General features: G+C 55.2%; 1 protein-coding gene across 2 annotated transcripts in view; it reads left to right on the top strand.

Annotated features, from left to right (window-relative positions):
• Window positions 1-3,444: 3,444 nt before the first annotated feature.
• Window positions 3,445-18,616, top strand: part of MDGA2 (MAM domain containing glycosylphosphatidylinositol anchor 2) — a 373,737-nt gene continuing 358,565 nt past the window's right edge. For both annotated transcript variants that reach the window (XR_010389253.1, XM_064511798.1), the window contains exon 1: window positions 3,445-3,652. Coding sequence is in view for 1 of the 2 variants with exons in the window: in XM_064511798.1 (XP_064367868.1) it covers window positions 3,580-3,652 (73 nt within the window). In the remaining variant the exon portion in view is untranslated. The remainder of the gene's footprint in view (window positions 3,653-18,616) is intronic.

Below are 18,616 nucleotides of genomic sequence, written 5' to 3'. Positions count from 1 at the left end.
TAATCTAGTTCACCCAGCTTTCCCTTCTCCCCCCACCCCCTCCCCACCACCCAGGGCCTAAAAGGGATCCTGAGAAGTTGAAAAAGGAGTTAGAGAAACCTAATTCTTGAAGGAGCTTTCCAACAAAAATGGGTAGGTCTGAGCCCTGGGCTCCTCCTGCAAAGACCTGCCATGGGGCTTCACAGGTGAATAAAACACAACTGTCCTCGCAAGATCAAAAGAGCTTTTTGAGTAGGTCCACGTGCAACATGGCGGGGCTGTTGGCCATAGGAGCAAGAAAGGAAATTAGGGGGAAAAATAGCTGTTGGGGTGCCAGAGCCCTGGGTGAGGGTCTGGTTGGGTTGGGACAACCAAAGCCCAGGAGATGTGAAGTTGTCGCTTTGGGGACCCGCTTGTGCAGACATGAGGCAGGATGGAGAAGTTTGAAAGCTGACTTCAGGAAGAGGAAAGCCAAAAGGCAGCTGGAGGTTAAATGTAACCTGTTGCAGGCCACACTGACAGTGAAACCCTTGGAGATCTACTGAGGCAGATCCCCCCAAATCCTCCTTGTAACTGAAAGACAAGTAGAGAGCAGCATCAGATGGTCGTAGATGGGCAGTAATAGACTCCTACCTTCGCCTCCTCTGGATAAGCAGCTCTGCAAAGCCTGGGACCTTTTTTGTGTGTGAAACAGGAGGAAACCTTCATAAAAACAGCTGCTGTGCTGCCACAGCCTGTGATCAAGGAAGAAGCTGCTTAGTGAGGGTCTGTCGTTTCCTCCAGTATGTTGCAGCAAACTGGGACTGAGGAGGCCTCACTGCTTTGGCTTGCTGCATGGAGCAATCTTTGCTGATACCTGCTCACCCGAGGGAGGTGGACACGCTGCAAGAGAATCTGCCCTTGCGTTAGGATAAAGAACAAGAATTTGGGGAGAAAATGGGATGCTGAGAAAAATCCGGTACTTGCTCTGAATTTGTACCACATTTATTTGATTTCTAGAAAGACAGCAAGCTGGAAGGTCTTGAAGTCATGGAAAGATACCCAACCAGAAATGAATGGAAAGATACCCGGCCACGAATGGGAAAGTGGAGCTGTGCAGAGACAACTTGTCTTGAGGAATCCACGTAGCTGGATGCTGGGGCTTTGCTGTCTGGCTCGCCTTGAAGCAACGACGATGTGGATTTTGGTGCGTGTCTATACACCAGCGTGCACTGCAGATTTGACAGCCTCCTCATAGCCCTCCCAACTTGAGAACAGCAGAGGAAACACTCCTAAATCCCTCGATTGACCAACGTCCCTATGGGAAGGGGAAATGGTTGCACACAGGGTCAGATCTTCAGACTCTGGGACCGGCTAGCCTTGCTTTGTGAGTGCTTTGAAGCCCCTCTGAAAGGGAGGAGGACAATATCTGGGGCAGCACAGAACAGAGCATCTCTGGGCAGGGCATTATTTGAGCACAAGCACAGCGCAATCTCGTTGCCATGCTCAGGGGCCTAACGAGTGCCGGTGTGGAGAAGGGCTCCAGCTGGACTTCAGTCGCCAGCCTGTGTTCTGGCTGTCGGCTTCCACGGAGAAGTGCAGGTCCCGTCCCTCCTTCCGCCTCTCATTTTCGTATTAAGCCGAGAAGAGGAAACAGGCCCAGCAGGAACTGAGATCTGGCCCCTTGCATCTATCAGTATATTTAAGAATGATGAATGGGACGGCTCTGAGCCCTGCGGGGATGGAGGCGCAACGCAGCGGCGCACTAGATCATCTCAGAAGGGTAGTACAGACGAGTTCAGGCCCTGTCACCGGTGGCCAGGAGAGCACCAGGCAGCGCTGGAAGAGTCCAAGCCTTGTTAACACTGACCTGCCTCATGTCAATGGTGTCACAAGAAGCTCTGATGGGGCAATTGCTTCTTCCAGAGCATGTCACTTTGCCCTGGCATTAAGCACTAATCCTTAATTGATGCGGGCAGAGAAGGAAGCAGAACTTGGCTTCGTACTTGCCCAGACAGCTGTTTCTCGAGATTGCAGGCCGAGCCCAGCTATGCAGCTCGCTGGTGTTTTAAAGAGGCAGGGGCAGATCCTAAACCTCCTCATCCGGATTAGATCTCCCTTGCCTCAAGGTGCCCATGGCTTTGGTACCACCCTTAGAGGAACCAAGCTAGAAGGGGAGAGGGAGGGTCAATCACTTTCCAGAAAGTCCGTTCTTTTCTCTGGTAAATGGAGGCAAGAGAGATCTTCCCTGGCACAAGTCCCACAGGACCCCAAAATGTAAGGACATGCTTACGCTGACTGACTCTGCAGCCCGTGAAAGATGCTGAGAGCCCCCGAAGTATCTCAGATACTTGGTGGAGGCCAGGTGCTACCACCTAATGGGGGAAAGATAACGTGAAAGCCCTGCAGCGGGCAGCGGTTGGGGCTTGCTCAGCTGGGCGGCTGCCTGCTAGACACACCGCGGTGGCTTTCCCCTTTTGTGCCCCCCTCCCTGTGTCACGCCAAGGTCTGGGAGCCTCCAAGCAAGCGACCGTCCTCAGCCTCCTGTACCCTGGGGCACCGCAACCTTGAGCAGGGCAGAGCGGTGCTGGTGACCCCGCGACGCTGTGTCACCGGCGGAGCAAAGCGGGGCTCCGAGGAGCTCCGAGCGCCGGGGCAGCGAGCGCACGGCAGGGCCGGGCGGTGCCGCACGGGAGCGCCGCGGCGGAGGCGCAGCCGCGGGCGCGGAGGCAGCGGCGGCGGAGGAGGAGGAGGAGGAGGAGGAGGAAGGCGAGCAGCAGCCACGCAGCTTTGACGTCGCCGGGCTGCGGCTTCCCGGCGCCGGCTCTCAGCACGGAGAGCACAACGTGACCGCACACCCGCCGCCCGCACTCGCACTCACACTCGCACTCGCACTCGCACTCGCAGGCAGGGGCATCCCGCCGCCGCCCGCGCAGCCCTGCGCGACGGGCCCGGCCGCCGCTCCGCGGGCGCCGTGACGGCAATTTTCGGAGCGCGGCTGGTCCGGGAGGACACACCCCCGGGCGGCCCCCTCCCCTGCTCGCTCCCCCCGCCCCATCCTCCTTCCCCCCTTCCTCCTCCTCCTCCTCCTGCTCCTCCCGCGGCGCCTCCTCCTCCTCCTCCTCCTCCTCCTCCTCGCCGCGCGGAGGGGGGGCCCCGCGCACCATGCGGGGGCACCGGCGTTGCGATGGCATCTGATGGCAGCGGGGCGCAGCCGGCTGGGGCGGCCCCGGGAGGCGCTCGGCGGCCGCGGGAGGCGGCGGCGGCGGCCGGCGGCTCCCTGATGCGCGGCGCAGCGCGGGGGCTGCCGCTGTGAGCCCAGCTCGCCCCCCGCGGCTCCGCGCTTCCCCGGCGCCGGGCGCTGCCAGCGGGGCCGGCCCGCTGCGGAGGAGGCGGCGGCGGCGGCGGCGGCGGCGGCGGAGGAGGCGGAGGCGGAGGAGGAGGAGGAGGAGGAGGAGGGAGGACCGGCGCGGCGCGGAGCAGCGCGGAGCGGCGCGGAGCGGCTCCGCCGCCTGCCCCCGCCGCCCTGCGCGCCGCGGCCGCATCGGAGCGCGGGGCTCCGCGCTGCCTTCCCCCGCTGCCCCCCGCCCCCGCGCTGGATATGTGGATGCTCACGTGAAGATGGATTTAGTGTACGGGCTGCTGTGGCTGCTGACGGTTCTGCTGGAGGGCAGCTCCGCGCAAGGGGTGTACGGTGAGTCCGGGGACCGGCGTGACCTTGTCGCGATTGTCGCGGGGAGGAGGCGGCGGCGGGGTGGGCGCCGCTGCCCCCGCAGCCGCGGGCCGATCGCGGCGGGGCCCCGCTCCGCGCCGCTCCGCGCCCGCGCAGGACACGGGCTTCGCCTCGCCGCTGCGGCGCCGTTGCCATGAAACACGGCCACGACACGCGAGAAAGCGGCGGGGCGCCGGGGGGCTCCGCGGGTCGCGGCCCGGGCTCGCCGGGGCCCCGCGGCGGCTGCCGTGCGCGGTCCCCGCCGGGCGGGCTGCGGCCGCCGCGCTTCGCCTCCGCGGCGCGGTGCGCGGGCGCGGGGAGCCGGCCCGGGGGCTCGAACCGGCGGCGGCCGCGGCACTTGTTAGCAGCGCGGCCGCGGAGCCGGGGGCGGCTGCGCGGGCGGGCGCGGAGGGCAGCGGCGCGCTCCGAGGCTCCGCGCCCGGCGGTGACTTGCAAATCGCGGGGGCTTGCGCGGGGCTTGCGCGGGGCCGGGCGGCAGCAGCGCGGGCGCCGGGGTCGCATCTCGGATTGGGGTCGTTTTTTGGTGGTTGGCCCCGGCGTGGGGACCCCCGGCCGGGCCGGTGGCCGCACGCAGCATTTCCACGGCTGCGGGGGAGTTTATCCGCGCGGGACCCCACGGAGCGGATGGGGAGAGCGGGGCGCCCGCGCCGAGCCGCTCGCCTGGGTACCACGAAGCCGGGTCGCCCCGGAGCCCACCAACCCGGCCCGAGCGCGCTGCCCGCCTCGCTGGCGCTCCGCTGTGCCCACGGGTTATGTAAGCCGCGGGGCTCGGCGGCGGTGCCCTCCTGTTATGCCTCCTGCGTTCGTGCGAGCATTCGCAGTGGTGGTAGGTGTTGAGGAGACTTCATGAATCTGCTCATAAACGCGTCGTTCGGCATTGCTAATTCGAGCCCGTGCTCCTGTTATAACGCGAAAATGTTTGCTACCCACCAGGAAGACAGCGTCGGCTAGACGTGCACTTTTTGCACCCCCTCCCTCCCCCCTTTTTTTTTTGCAAAATTTCACTGTAATTGAAAATGTCTGAGGGTTTCTTCTCGTGGCGGCTGTTTTGCTACCGCGGCGCAGCGCTAGGCGCTCGGCGCCGGGGCTCGCTGCCTGCCCAGATGCACAGGCGTGGGCTGTGGGCTGGCCGGTGTGGATAGGGGAGGGCTTGGTAAGGCCGAGCGTGTTTCGTGTGGGCCTCCGTGACGGGGAGCCTGGCCGGGCTGCGGGCACGTGTGGGTTTGCAGGAGGGCTGGTTTCGGGAAGAGCGTGGCGAGGATGCGTTTTCAGCCCGTGAAATGCAGCGCCGTATCTGGGTTGAGGACGGGGGTGAGGGGCTTGGGAGAACGTGTGCGAGGGCAGGCGTGTGCAGCTGCGCTGTTTTTGAGGACTATTTCACGTGGAATTGGGCTTCTTCGTTGCCTCCCTAAGGTTTGCTTGCAAAAGCAGGCAGTGCTTAGCCCAGCCGAGCCAAGCCGGGGATATGCAACCGGGCAGCGCGGGGCCCTTCGGAAAACCCCGCTCCGGCACCGGGGCCGTGCGGAGGCAGGAGGTCCTGCAGCGAGCGCTCGCCCCGGTGATTTGGGTGCCCTCTTGGTCTCCGCTGCTCGCCGGCTCCTCCCTTTCTCAGGCTGCGTCACGTCGGCAGAAGGAGCCTCGTCTCGGAGACCGGCTCCGGCTCATCCATCCGCACCGGGAAAACTTTTCCCCGAGCTCCTGCCCGCGCCTTGCTCCCTGCTTGGCCTCACCAGCGGCGCCGGCTCCGCTCGATCTGTTGCGGCTGCTTTTGCAGCTCTGCTTGGGGACGTCGCCCTCCCCGTCACCCCTCTGCCGCCCCGTGTCTCCTCTCTAGCTGTCTGCCCTCACGCTCGTGTCTTCTGCCGTCTTGAACTGCAAAAGGTTGAGGAAAGGACGCTCCTGCTTCGTTCTGTGCTGGTGCAGCGCCGAACGCGACGCTGTTCTCCTTCACCCCCAACTGCAGCACACGATAACCGTTTTTTGGCTTTTTAATCTTTAAATGCAAACTAAGGGGCTGCATTTGCTTATTCCTGGTTTGCACAGAAAAGCAATTTAACTGCCCATGGTAAGTCTGGCTGCGCATCGCACCGTAAACTTTCCTTGTTGCTTTGCACAGGGAAGCTGTGATGAGAAACTCTCCTGCGCTTGCAGCACGACCGGGGAGGGGGGTGAAGCTGGGAAGAGTTTCCCAAGGTCGGAGAGGAGGTGGCTGGGGCGGCCAGTGGCCGGGCAGCTCCCCGTCCTGCGGCTTCTTTGGGCGACGCGCCGGGGTGCTGCGTGGGGAACGGAGCTGCTAAACCCCCCGACAGGACGGAGAAGTGGGACTTGCATTTCACCCGCTTTGCTTTTCCCAGCTTGTTTTCTTGGCAAAATCATCTTAGAAAAAGCAAAGTACCGTACGCACTTTTCCTCCCGTGTGAATTATGCATGGCTTGCATGGGTAATAAAGCAGAATGAATAAGTATTCAGAGCACTAGGGTTATCTTTGCACCGACCTTCACGTTGCAAGAGAAGAAATGGCCAAATTAGGAGGCCGACGTGGGTGCAAAGTGTTTTTAGCAGACAAGTGGCGTCTCCTAAAAACGGGGAGTTGGGCGAGGCTGGAGAGCAAATTCCCCCACCGTTTCCCGGGGCCCGGCGCTGGGATGCGCGTGCTCCTGGGGATCCTGCCGCCTGCCCTGCCGAGCGAGGGAAAAGCATAGCAAATCACTACGAATTAGCCGGCACCGTGCGAGCGGCAGCCCCCAGGGCTTGGGCAGAGGCCAGGGGAGGACGTGGGGCACCGGCGCTGCGACAGCCTGCCAGCGCCGCCGGAGCCGCCGCGCCGGGGAGGGACTTGGCGGTGGTGGGAGGATCGCGGGGAACCGGCGCCTGTCGCCACAGCCGATGTGCTCCGGCTCGCGGAGGCCGTTCCCAAAGCGCCCGAGTCGCTGCGGCACGTTGCCCTCCGACGTCTCCCGAAGGCAGGAGGTCACAGAGGCGATGAGTATTTTCGGGCGCGTGAGGGTCTCCAAACCGGCGCGGGTAGGACGGACCACCAGGCTTTTGGTGACCAGGTGTTTTGGTCGCTGGTGCAAAGCAGCGCGGAAGCGTCGGCATTTATTATCCCAAATGCCGGAGGGATTGTGCGCCTCTCTCTTGCCACCCATAGGGATGTCATCCAGCAGACTTAATCTTTTTTTTTTTTTAATCATTTGGGCATTTTATAAAGAAGCAGGTTTGAAAACGGATGAGCACAGAGCTGCGTGTCCCATCCCTGGTTTAGGTCTGATGGAGGGTTTTGGGTCCGACGTGCTGGCACACCTCGCCTTTTCCGGACGCTCGCCCTGCCTCAGACAAGCGGATTGGGGGGATGGGAAAGGAAGGGGGGAAGAAACAGCTCGAAGAGAGAGCGAGGGAAAGCCTTATCCCTGCTCGAAACACTAGGAAGCCCAGCAGCAATTAGTTCTGCGGGTGACGGCCGGCTCCTAGCTCCCCGCACCCCAAATCTCGCAGCGCCGGCGCAGAGGTGCAGGGTGCCGGTGTGTTCGACGCCGTCACGGCGTTGCACGGTTTAACCCTGTGCTGCTCGGGGAACCGCGCGATGGGACGGCTCCGGATCCCTCACTCTTCCCGGAGGGAGAGACCCCCTCTTCCCTGCTGCCCCCGCTCGCCCCGTGGGTGTTTGCGCTGGGCTTTCCGCCGTGGTCTGAGATGACCTTAACTTTGGGACGCCGAACGTTGGAGGATGAGGAGGTGGAGGAAGAGCTGTGGCTCTGGGGGGGGGCAGCTGGCCCATGCCACGGGCTGATCCTGCTCTTGCAGGACCCTGTTCTTGGAGGTGTTACCACGCAAAAGGCCACGTCCCCACGTCCCCACCCCACCGGCAGGGACCGGCTGTGTTGGAGGTCAGCCTGCTTTCCGGGAGGGAAGGCTTGCGCGTGCGTTCGGGGACACGGACTTTGCCCCCCGGCATGTGATGGGTTGGGGTTGAGTGGTGCAGATGGAGGAACCAAAGAGAAGTTGGCTGAGAAGTTGGCTGGGGCTCGTCTTTCCTTGGAGGCCTTCTGAGTTGAGCAAAACCCATTTCCGTGAGCTCCTGCACCGGCCTCTGGTGGCTGCGTGTCCTGAGACGCCTCGGAGCAACCCTCCTGGCATGCACCGAGTTGTCTCCTCGCCGGACTGAGCAGCTCCAGAAGGAGCAGCTGATGCTCTTTGCGTGTTTGGCCAAAATGTTTCCTTTGAGTCAGCGTGAAGGAGATTTAGAGGAAACGGGGTGGCGGGGAAACAGTCTTTAAACAAATAAAATATAAAAGCTCTCCTGGCTCAGAACAGCAAAATCTAGTTTAATTAGGATCAGTTGGATGAACTGGTGGGGAGGAAGGAAACGGAAAAACGATTAAAGCTGCATTCTCCTTCTTTCACCGTCATCTCACCCTCTTTCGTGCTCACTTTGCGTGATCCTCTGCTCCCTCTCCATCCATCCCAGTGCCTCCTCGGCTGCTGCTGGCCCTCGTGGGGGTTGTGCGTCTGCCTGCCAATGGCTTGAGCGCAAAGGATGCTATTTTCTATATGGAGATGTGTATGTACATATTTTTGCAAGCTTGCTCGGAGCAGCTGGGGTCGTACACTGCGACTCCCTAATGAGCACTTCGCTGCTGCTTTCCTTCCCTGGAGGAGGTCTGCCTTGAGGAATCGCTCGCTCCGACTCAGGGAAACACCTCCAGCCCGTTTCGGTCTCTAGGAGAGAGATGGGACTTTGGAAGGCTACATGGGGGGATTCTTTTTTTTTTTGATATGGGCCCAAGACCTGCTGCGGTTGACAGCTACTCTGATAGACTCTTGTAGGACACTATTTTCTGCTCTGTATCCCCTTGCTGCAGAGGCTGCCGAGGAAAGCCAGGTGCCCCAATCCCGCGTGCTGCACATCAGTGATGCTCTTGGCATGGTGGTCCATCCGCGTGGCACAGGCTGGTGCTGGGACGTCCCTTGCCGCGTTGGGCGCCTCTGGTCCCGCCGCCGCCGCGGATCAGCAGCGCGCTGAGCACCCACCGCCTGCTCCTCATTAGTCCCTTCTTTCTTGCTTTTTATAGACGCTCTTTCCACTTTTGAATGATGTCTGAGTCCATCTGAATTATCTCCTGTCATCTCCAGAAGTAATGGCCTCACTAAAAATAGCGGGAGAGGGAGGGAGCTCGGCCGTGCTGTTCTCGGACGGCTCCGCTTCGAGGTGCCCTCCCTGCCCGTGCGGCCACCGGGAGCCGAGCAGAGACCCGGCCCGGGCTGCCCCACCGCTCCCGGGGGCATCGCGTTTTATTTGGGCATCCCTCTGAGCGAGCTGCCTCGGGTTTCGGGGGAGCCAGCAGCGTTCGTCTGAAGGTAGCAGAGCGCACAATGGAAATAAAGATGTAAGGTTTTCTTAACAGCCGCGGTAATTAGCTGTTGGAGGAGCTCACCAAGAGATGTGCTGGACTCCCTGAAGTCGAGAGTCTTTAATGTACAATCAAATGTTTCCCCTTAAATTTGCGAGCGTGATATAGGCAGGAATTGCTAAGGGAAATCTCCGGCTCGTGGATGTGTGGGAGGTCAAACCAGAGGAGAACTACCGTCTCTCCTGGCCTCACACGCTCAGAACCAGTTAATCTATTTTTAATATATCAAAGAAACGATCAGAGTAATGTATGTTACTTAACAAATGGTCTGGACTTTAATTCCATTATTAATACCTTACGTGATTAAAGCACTGTATACCCTTCTGAACGTAGCACAGGAGATGCACCACGGGTAGCTCTCAGGCATGGAGGGATCATGGGACTGCCGTGATGGGAGGAGCGGCACCGGTGCACCAATCCACTCCTCTATATCTGTGCGTTAAACATCTGCAATATTACTTTCTATGAGCTTGCTGGCTTTTACTGGTATACAATAATAACTTCAACATGTTGTCTGGTGCGTTTTGAGTATCCTGGATGATTGTCTCTAGACCCAAAACTAGTATAAACTGATCCAAACCATCTACTAAGCTCGTATTTGGTTCTGGGGTTCAGCGTGGGAGCGTCTGGTTATGCTGACGGTGTTTCCAAAAATCCCAGTCTGGAGTACCTCAAGGGTTGGCTTGGGGCTCTTGAAGGGTCCTGAAACCACCCCGGAAAAGAGCATTTCCAGAGGGACCTCTGTTGGTGGAGGAACTGCCGGTGCCTGACCCCGTATTGTTGTGGGAGCGGAGGCAATTTCTCAGGAATTTACAGTTTGCCAGGTTTTTGGCTTCGGTTTGCTTGCGTGCCTACGTCCCGTGGCTTTCAAAGCGGGTTAGGTGGCAGTGTGCCCTCTGGGAGTTTGGGGACAGCAGGGGACATGGCCCCGCGATGCTCCCTCCCACCGAGACGCAGCAGCTTGGGCAGTGCCTCGACAAGCGCTGCCCGCCGTGCCGACGCCTTGCCTTGGCGGACTTCTTGGCATGGGAATAAATTACATTTCCTGGAGGGTCGCTGTGTAATTTAGAAATGTGTTTTCTGTGAGCAGATAAAACACCTGGTTCTCTCTCACATGTGTAAGACATTCCCATCCCAGCTCCCTTGCCTTCTGTGTAGAAATTTTCAGAGAAAAAAATGCAAGTGGGTATTGACTGTCTGAGCCGTGCTTTTAAAACGCACAAATTGAAGTTCAGGTTCTGGGAACAGCTGTGATGGTGAAAGCGGAAGCAGACTGGGGTGGTAGGAATGAGCAAGCACTGTTGGGATGGACAGGCAGACAGCGGCCTGCCAGACTGCTCCGCAGCCAGCGGGAACTGTTTTGGGCCCTGGACAAGCTGGATATTTGTCCTATCCCAGTGCCCACTCAGCCCGTTCCTTCTCCTCACGGCAGAGTAGGTTTCTGATGACGCTGTGATTTCTCTGCCATTTTCTCTTGCTGGGTCTCCCCAGCTTTTGGCTGCCAAGGCCAAGCTCATCATGGTCCCACCATCTTTGGATGGAGTCAATTGAAGTTCTGTACGTCCTCTGCATCACACAGGCAATGCTGTAGCGTGGCTGTGGGAGAGTGCAGCAGTGAAGGTTTACCATGGTTGCCACCCACATCCAACGCCAGCTCTTCTCTTTCCCATTCATCCCTAAGCTCCCAACTATCCTCAAGTAGATTTTCAGTATTTACGCTCGTGCTTATATATTGTTTTTGCTTCTCTATGAAAGTCTGGATTGGAGTGTGCGTTCCTACCCGCTCACTAGGCAGTTGGTTGGCTCTTTTGCAGTCTTCTTCTGCCACCCCACGGTCCTCGCAGACCGCTCCCTCTGTGTTGGTTTTGTGCTCGTTTCCAGTCGAGACACATGTGCTTGCTCCGCATTTCACCTTTTGTTGTAGCCCAGCCTGCCGCGTGTGTCACGTATCCAGCTCGCCTCAGCCAAACTGGCCTAGAAGACGCTGTCTTCACAGGCTGGCCAAGCTGTTGAGGATCTAGTAAACCTTCAGCCCGAGTCTGCCAACTTCTGGCAGAAGCAGCCGGCAGCTGCAGTAGTAGGACAAGAGCGTGAAGGTGTGGGTGGAGGTGGGTGTGTGCACAGACACGCGATGCAAGGAGCTCAGGGGTGCTGGAAGAGGATGCAGGCTTGGGTGACTGCGCGATTCCGTGGCCTGACTGCAAGATGTTGCTCGGCTCCCCGTGCCACTGCCCGGATTTTTACATGGGGACTGAAGACGTAGGAACAGCCCTGGATGAAACACAGCTGGCAGATGGGCTGGAAGAGCAAGAGCAGTCTCCAGAGGAAGCTTTGGTGCTGTCCATGTGGCTGCTCAGGCGTGGGGTGGCCTGAAGGGATGCTCTGAGGCTGCGTGCAGGGCTAGGCTGGATGGGAAGCGGTGGTGGAGCAGGCACTGGAGCCAGTAAGTGGCATCTGCTCTTTGCTGTCATTATGGGGGAAGCTGCCTAGAGGTGGGAAGACCTTCTTCTCGCCTCAGTAAAGCTATCCTTTGGAGCGACGTCGCAGGGCGCTGGAAGTGGCTTTGGCTCAGGGAAGAGCCACATCCTTTCCTTGGCCCCTTTTCTTCTCTGACCCCCTTCATATTTAATCCAATATGGATTTCAAGTAGTGAAAATTCGATTACTGGGAAAAAAAAAATGAAACCAAAGCTGGGGTTGCTGGTCGAGCAAGGGCAAGGTGTATTCCAGCACACACTTCGCTCTTCAGTCTGTTAGCAGTGCAAATCCATGGTAGCATGAATATTTCCTCTCATGTAACTGGAATGATGATTGCTAGTGAAGGTGTGAAGATGAAGTTGTGCAGGCATGGCCGAGTGTGGAGGGCCGGTGCTGTGTGTTAGCAACGTGACAGCCGGCGCGGGGTCGGAAGGAACAACACTGCATGCTGCTCCAGAGCCCCGTTACCGTTCACCGGGATTTCACGGAGGGCCTGGCAGGCGATGCTTCACAGCGTTTCATGCAGGAATAATCCAAGAAGGTTGGTATAATTTCTGGGCAAAGAAAAATACCCTACAGCTGTTTTTATCGTACTTTTTAGGTCTTCCCCAGACCTTGTACTGCTCTTCACAAAGCCAGTGGTAAAAAATCTGCTTCACGCAGCCCACCCAGGGGAGAGGGAGGAGTCTCTTCTCTATTTCTGTGGTCCAAAAATAACATTTGGTTATTGCCTTGGCAGGGCCTATCATCTGTCTTGGTCCAAGGCACACATCCAGGCCTCTTGGGGAGAGGACCTAAAGCAGCATGGAGAAGGGTGGCCTGTTGCAGCAAATGCATGTTGATGTAGGGTGCCAGGCAAGCAGCTGGGGCTGCTGAGGAGGGAAAGAGGAGGCATCATGTAGGGGGAAAGCCAGCAGGTCCGCTCACTGCTTGGGGCAGGTTGAGCACTGCAACAGCACTTGTTTGGACAGCAGCTCAACTACGTGGCTACCAGGCTGCAGTCCCAGCTCTGCACTCCTCTCTCAGTCCACTATGTTTGACTCTCCATGGGATGATTCTGGAGCTGAGCACGTCCCAAACCACTCCATGGCCTGGGATGGGCGTATGCACCCCCTAAACATCCCCGCAGCCTGTGTCAGGACATGGAGAATAGACTCTTGGCCTCTGTTAGCACTGCAAGGGATGCTTTGGTGCTCACAGGTTCACTGACGGCACGTTTTGGATTTAATCTTTGGATGTTTTTGTCACTTGGTTTGTTGTTAATTGTTTGCAGGAGCTTGGGGTGTTTGTCATGATATTAAACTCCCCTCGCATGATATCTTCATTAATAAACAGATGTGGCTATACAATACTTCGGCATTTGAGTGTTTGGGAAAGAAGGATGGGTCTCAGAACTGTGTTCAGATGCCTCCATCGAGTGCCTGGCTCTTCTCACAGAGCCTATACGTGAAGTGTACCCCAGCCCAGTACAGCATTACATACCCTCTGCATCTCACCATGCAAGCAGGCGAGCTCGTAAGTCATCCTGCTTTTCCTCTGCACCCAGCCCCATCAAGGACAGCTGCACTTCACAGGTGTCTGTGTCTGTCCTACAAATCAGCGGCATCTTGGGCTCACTTCCCTGTCACATCGCTTCTCGGCATGGCACTGCACAGTTGGGCAACCCAGATACAGTTGGCTCCCCCGGCTTTGTAGACCGTGCCAGCTGGCCTCTCGCTTGCCTCGTGCGCTCCAGCAGTGATCTACAGCTGCTGAGAGCAATGAAACCTGCAGAGCAGCGTTTGAGGTCCAGGTGTAGCCTGAGGCCCCAATGAAATAGAATAGATGCATTAACAAACGGTGGGTGCTGGCACCCTGTTGTTATCCTGTTTAGGCCTGGAGGACGGCCACTGTTGATAGAGCAAGAAGAAAAGACTTATCTGCTGGTGCCACAGCGTAGCACTAGTAGGAACAGACAAATGCACAGAGCTGGAGGTGCCTGTATGCGGTGCTGCATGTCCAAGGTCTTAGGAAGAGCACACAAGTCCCGCATAGGGAGGACAGCCACATTCTCCTGCAGGACACCATGAAATATTTCCTATAACTATGAGATCATAGGTGATGAGATAAGCTCTAGAAAGCTTACCTGCAATCCCTTTTAGCTCTCCCGTGAGCATGGCTTGAGGTACGAGCTCTGCGTGGCTCTGTGGTGTGGCTGTAGGCAGGTTGTGTAGCAAGCGCAGGAGTCCAGACGGGCTCTGTGCTGAATGCAGGCTTGTGTTTGCATAAGGCTCAATGTCATTGCTGTTGTTTCATTAAAATGGGATATGTTAGAAATTGCATTTGTGTTTTGATGAGGTGTCAGAGAGCTCCTGGTTACAGATTAGCATTGGTTTGCATGTCGCCGTTGCTAGTTGTTGCCATGCTTTGAGGTGTCTAGGTTGCATTGAAGTAATTTGGACGATGTCGTTAAATTAATGAGTTTCTGTGTGAGGATAACTTCCTCAAAGATTCTAATTTCCATTAAAAACTGTCCAAGAATGACCGTTTTTTCTTATGATTCATGATTTTTTTAAGTTTTGCTTTCCTCCGGAGAGCTGGATGCAAACGTGTTTCTGTGTTGGTTCGTATTTGTGCATAGGTGGGACGGTGCCCAGTAGAGACGTGGTGCTGTTTGGGGTGAGAGCAGGTGGATATGGAGCGTACGTGTTCTCCCTATGCAGAACTGCAGGTTTTTCGGTCTCTTACGGTTTTTAAGCCCTCGGTCGTACCTTTTCCCGCGTAATGCAAGAAGTGGTCTGGCTCCCGCAGCCTCCTGCCAGTGAGCGTGCTATGCAGCACTGATTTCAGTTTTAAAGCAAGCCTTTCTGATTTGGTTAAGATATAACTTTCTTTGATAGTCAAAACTAGGAGCCCTCAGTCCTCAGGAGATACTTGGAAAAACGACACCATCGCCTTGAAAGGGAAAACTGCCGAGACTTTTATTCTTTACATCGTTTCACTGACTAATTCTGGCTTGTGGCCTACAGATCTGTGAGATATGGATCAAAAAGGCAGGGAGATAAAAGTCTTACACCGATCTTACCGACTAGTAGTAGCGCTGCCATTTTAGTGGTGTATGCTATGACGCTTAATTCAGATCTAGAAATCAATGGAAGCTGTGTCTCCTTCATCTGCATTCATGGCAAGGACTGTTTTTACTGCAGCGTGGCTCGCTATGTCGTCTTTGCAGATACGCACAGTAGTCGTTGCTGTTAACACTTGGATTAATATTCCGGGTTCCCGTCTTGTTTCTCAGACTCAAGTTACTCTCAAACCCTTTTTGGTGCAGTTCTTGTTTTATGAATATTTGAGCCTGGGGAGCTTAATGCTGAACTTGAAAGTATTTTCTGTACTAGCGAGATGACATGACGTAGTAAGATATTACTGTGGCTGCTGTGCTTTGCAGTTCTTCTCGAGCAGCCTGGGAGGAATTTTTATAGAAATGATGTTGATTTTAGGCACATTTTATTGGGGTACAATTTCTTGATAAGTCACTTCCACTGCCGCCGCGTCACAAGGCCGAGAGCCTCCAGGGACGTTAATTAGCTTCCTTCCCTCCCAGGCAGTGGGAGCAGAAGTGCCTGATCCTGCTGGGTGCTGGCCCCTGCTTTCCACGTTAGGGAACATTTTCCCTGGGCAGTGTCAGCTTTCTTGAAGTGTTTTTGGCCGAACGGGAGCCTGACTGGGTTCCAGCTGTGTCCTGCCGCCCGTCTCCCTTCTTTGAGCTGCTCTTACAGAGTTAAGTTTCCCATCATGGCTTTGCCCTCGCGTTGGTTTGCTCCCTTTCCTGAAGTTGTCCTCCTCTATTACGCTGGTGGTGATTTGTAATGCTACCTTGACACAGATATACAATAACCTACTTTGGGGGAATAAGAATTCAGCTCAAGCGTGCCTTTCCCAGCAACGTGTGGTCACTGCCATTGTTACAGGGATTAAGATTATATGTTCACTGAGCAAAATTGTAATGATTTGGCAGTTGAAGTCATTCTTTTCAATTGCTTAATCATTTCACACTAGTTCTCTTCAGCTAAAACTCTTTCAAAAGACTGGCCTTAGCATTTCCTTAGCATCCGATTGCACCATGGCTTGTAAAGGCTGTTTATGGAGGGGGCACGTACATTAAAGGAGTTGTACAGTCACAGACCCCCTTAGGGTGGAAGGGGGCTCCGGGGGTCTCTGATCCAACCCCTGCTCAAACCAGGGCCAACTGCACAGCTGGGTTGGGTTGCCCAGAGCCATTCCCAGGCCAGCTGTGAACATCTGCCAGGATGCTCACCCACACTTCTCGGGGTCCTTGTCCCAGGGTTTGACCACACCACGTTGTGAAAAATCCTTTATTCCCAGTAGGAAATTTTTTCTGGCAATGTGGGCCTGTTGCTTGTTGTCTTGTTCTGAGTGGGCTGCTGTTAAACTGAAAATCCTTGTGGATACACTTTCAGTATTATGGCTGCTAAAACAAATGCTAACTGGCGAAATGTGCTTGATGGGAGTAAAACTAGGAAGAGAACTGGGAGGAGTTGCACCTGTGATTTGAGTAACCCAACGGTTCGAATAAAGATGAGCCCATCCGATGAACTGATTAAATAAAAAGTCATTGAGATGATGCTTATAGCAGCAATGTGCACACCTGATCCATCCTCTCCTGCCTTACCAGCTCTTTATCTTGCAAATCTGACTCCTTTTCTAAGAAAACCATTTGCACTGTCAACACTAGCATTTAGTAAAAGTAGCAGCTAGACACCTGAGAAACTCCAGGAGCTTCAAACTGGAAGGTCTCAGCTCAGCAGCTGCCCTCTCTTGTGCTGTAGCCTGGACTGGCAGTGGGAGAACGATCCTCACCTGCCAGGCTGCCCGGCGGGGCCAGGGCTGCTCGCTCTCAGTGGCTCTTGGCTGCTGGAAAGGAGAGAAACGCTTGAGTGAGGCACGAGGAGATGGAGGCAGGAGGAGGAACGGGCAGGAGGCGAGGCCAGGTGATGTTTTCCCCCACCTCACCTCCGTGGCCCCGTGCCACCTCCCATCCCCTCGACGGAGATGTGCTGGGCTGTGCTGCACCACAGTCCTTCCTGGGCACACCACCAAAGGCTCCCGGTTTTGCCCTTATCTCCAACTTTGAAGGTCATTACGGTCTAGGGCTCAAGGGCCCAGCTTATGAATTAGAAAATAAATTAAGATTCGCTTGTGGAAGAAGCTGCAAAAATTGGACAGGGCTGGAGCAAGCATTAGGCTGCCTGGCTGATTAATAGTTGTTTTTCCGAAGGCGGAGTTGCTCTGCTATTCCGGGTGTTGGCTTGTTGGGTTTTTTCTGTTGTGTTTTGTTTTGCATTATCCTGATGGAATATTAAGCGATAAGGCAGCCCTGGAAGCGGCACACTCCAAGGGTCAGAGCAACGAGGGAACGCAGCCACAGCAACTGCTGTTTTAGCACAAGTCTTTCCCTAGCACAGGGCTGCCGGTGCGGCAGGTGACGGCTGAGCTTTTGCAAGGGGCAGGTTTGCAGGCCCCCAGCTGTAGGTTATCATGACCCTTACTTAAAGCACAGCCTGGGGCTGCTTTATCAGCCTTCTCCCAGGAGTGGTGGGGAGTCTGGGAGGAAGCTGGTTTGCTCCAACCTGGATGCCTAATGTGAGTTATTCCTTGTCTTTCTTTGCAATCATTCATTTGCCCCATCAGTAGAGCAGGGGGTGGAAGGAAAAGGTATGTGGGGGGTCCAGTGCTTTCCTAAGCATGTTGGGTAAATATATTAAAATATGGGCTGAGGAGGTGGTTTCTATGGGCCCTTAGGGAGGCTCTTGTATCAGTGCTGCATTGGTGCCCCTGGGCCTGACTTGGGGCAGTTTCTCCAGATTATTGGGTGGGATGTTGGGCTGAGCTCCAGCCAGGGAGAACTGGTGTTGGAAGGGGAGATGGGTCCTGGGAAGGGAGTTGGCCTCCATGCGCTGAAGTTAGCCCTAAGGCAAGGCAAGGAAATGGTTCCCAAGTAGGTGGCAATTTCCAAAAGCTGTAGGAGCTACCCCAGGTGATCAAGATGTTTTGACAAAATGGAAATGCTCTGGGGGTTGTTGTTGTGGTGTGTGGTGTTTTGTTTTTGTTTTACCTTTTTGAGTGCTTTAATTCCTTTTTTTTAAAAAAAAAAAAAAAGGAAGTCTGGAAACAGTCACTTCAAACTGAAAAACTGAACTGTTTCACTTAGAAAATGTCATAACACTTAAAATGTTTTCTGATTATTCAGAAATGCTGTCAGGAATCTATGAAATGTATCAGGCTTTGGAATTTATCACTCTTTGGCTGAGAATTTTATGGGGAGAAGAGAAATGTCCCACTTCAGGTTGCACATCAATGAACCATGTTTGGTATATTGTGTCTCGGTTTTTAGGTCAATGAGAAATGAGATAATCTCCAATCATATACAAGAAAATCCATCTTTTTCCAGTAATTTCCCCTTTTGTAATATGTTTCTACATACACCATCTTCCCTTGCACTAGAAATTTGATGTGATGTACTTGAAAAGAGCAAGTCTTCTGAAACTACACAGTTGTCTTTGCAGCTAAAAGTCTGCTCCAAGTCACTGAAGCCAGATGGGTTTTGTTTAGTCCAAAGCTTCTTGTTGTATTACAGCTCCATTAATTGATTGTTAGTTAATCCATTGTATGTTACTGTCAATGCTAATGTAGATGTTGGGTGAAAAAATGGTTGAGGTGCCCCTTCACGTGCACAAGCCGGAATGCCTGTTCCAGCAGAAAAGCAAGTGGTCCATGTGTACAAATCATCCTTTTCCATAGTCATGTGGCTTGACTTGACTCACACTGGTATCAATATTTTCACGGCCTGATATGAAAGTTCAGTTTGTGCCTACTCCTGCCCAACTGCCTCTTTCCATGCGGAGAAAAATAACTGCTTTGTGATCTGTGGTCAGCCAAGTCACAGAGGTTTTCAGTAATAAGCTGCAAGAACACTTGTCTTCCTTTGGTTGCAGAAGCTTTCACAATTTCTAATTAGTTTAATGCATCTGTTTTGC

The sequence above is a fragment of the Dromaius novaehollandiae genome, chromosome 5, assembly GCF_036370855.1.
Source record: "Dromaius novaehollandiae isolate bDroNov1 chromosome 5, bDroNov1.hap1, whole genome shotgun sequence".
Classification (NCBI taxonomy): Eukaryota; Metazoa; Chordata; class Aves; order Casuariiformes; family Dromaiidae; genus Dromaius; species Dromaius novaehollandiae.
This window is presented reverse-complemented; position numbering and strand designations above follow the sequence as displayed.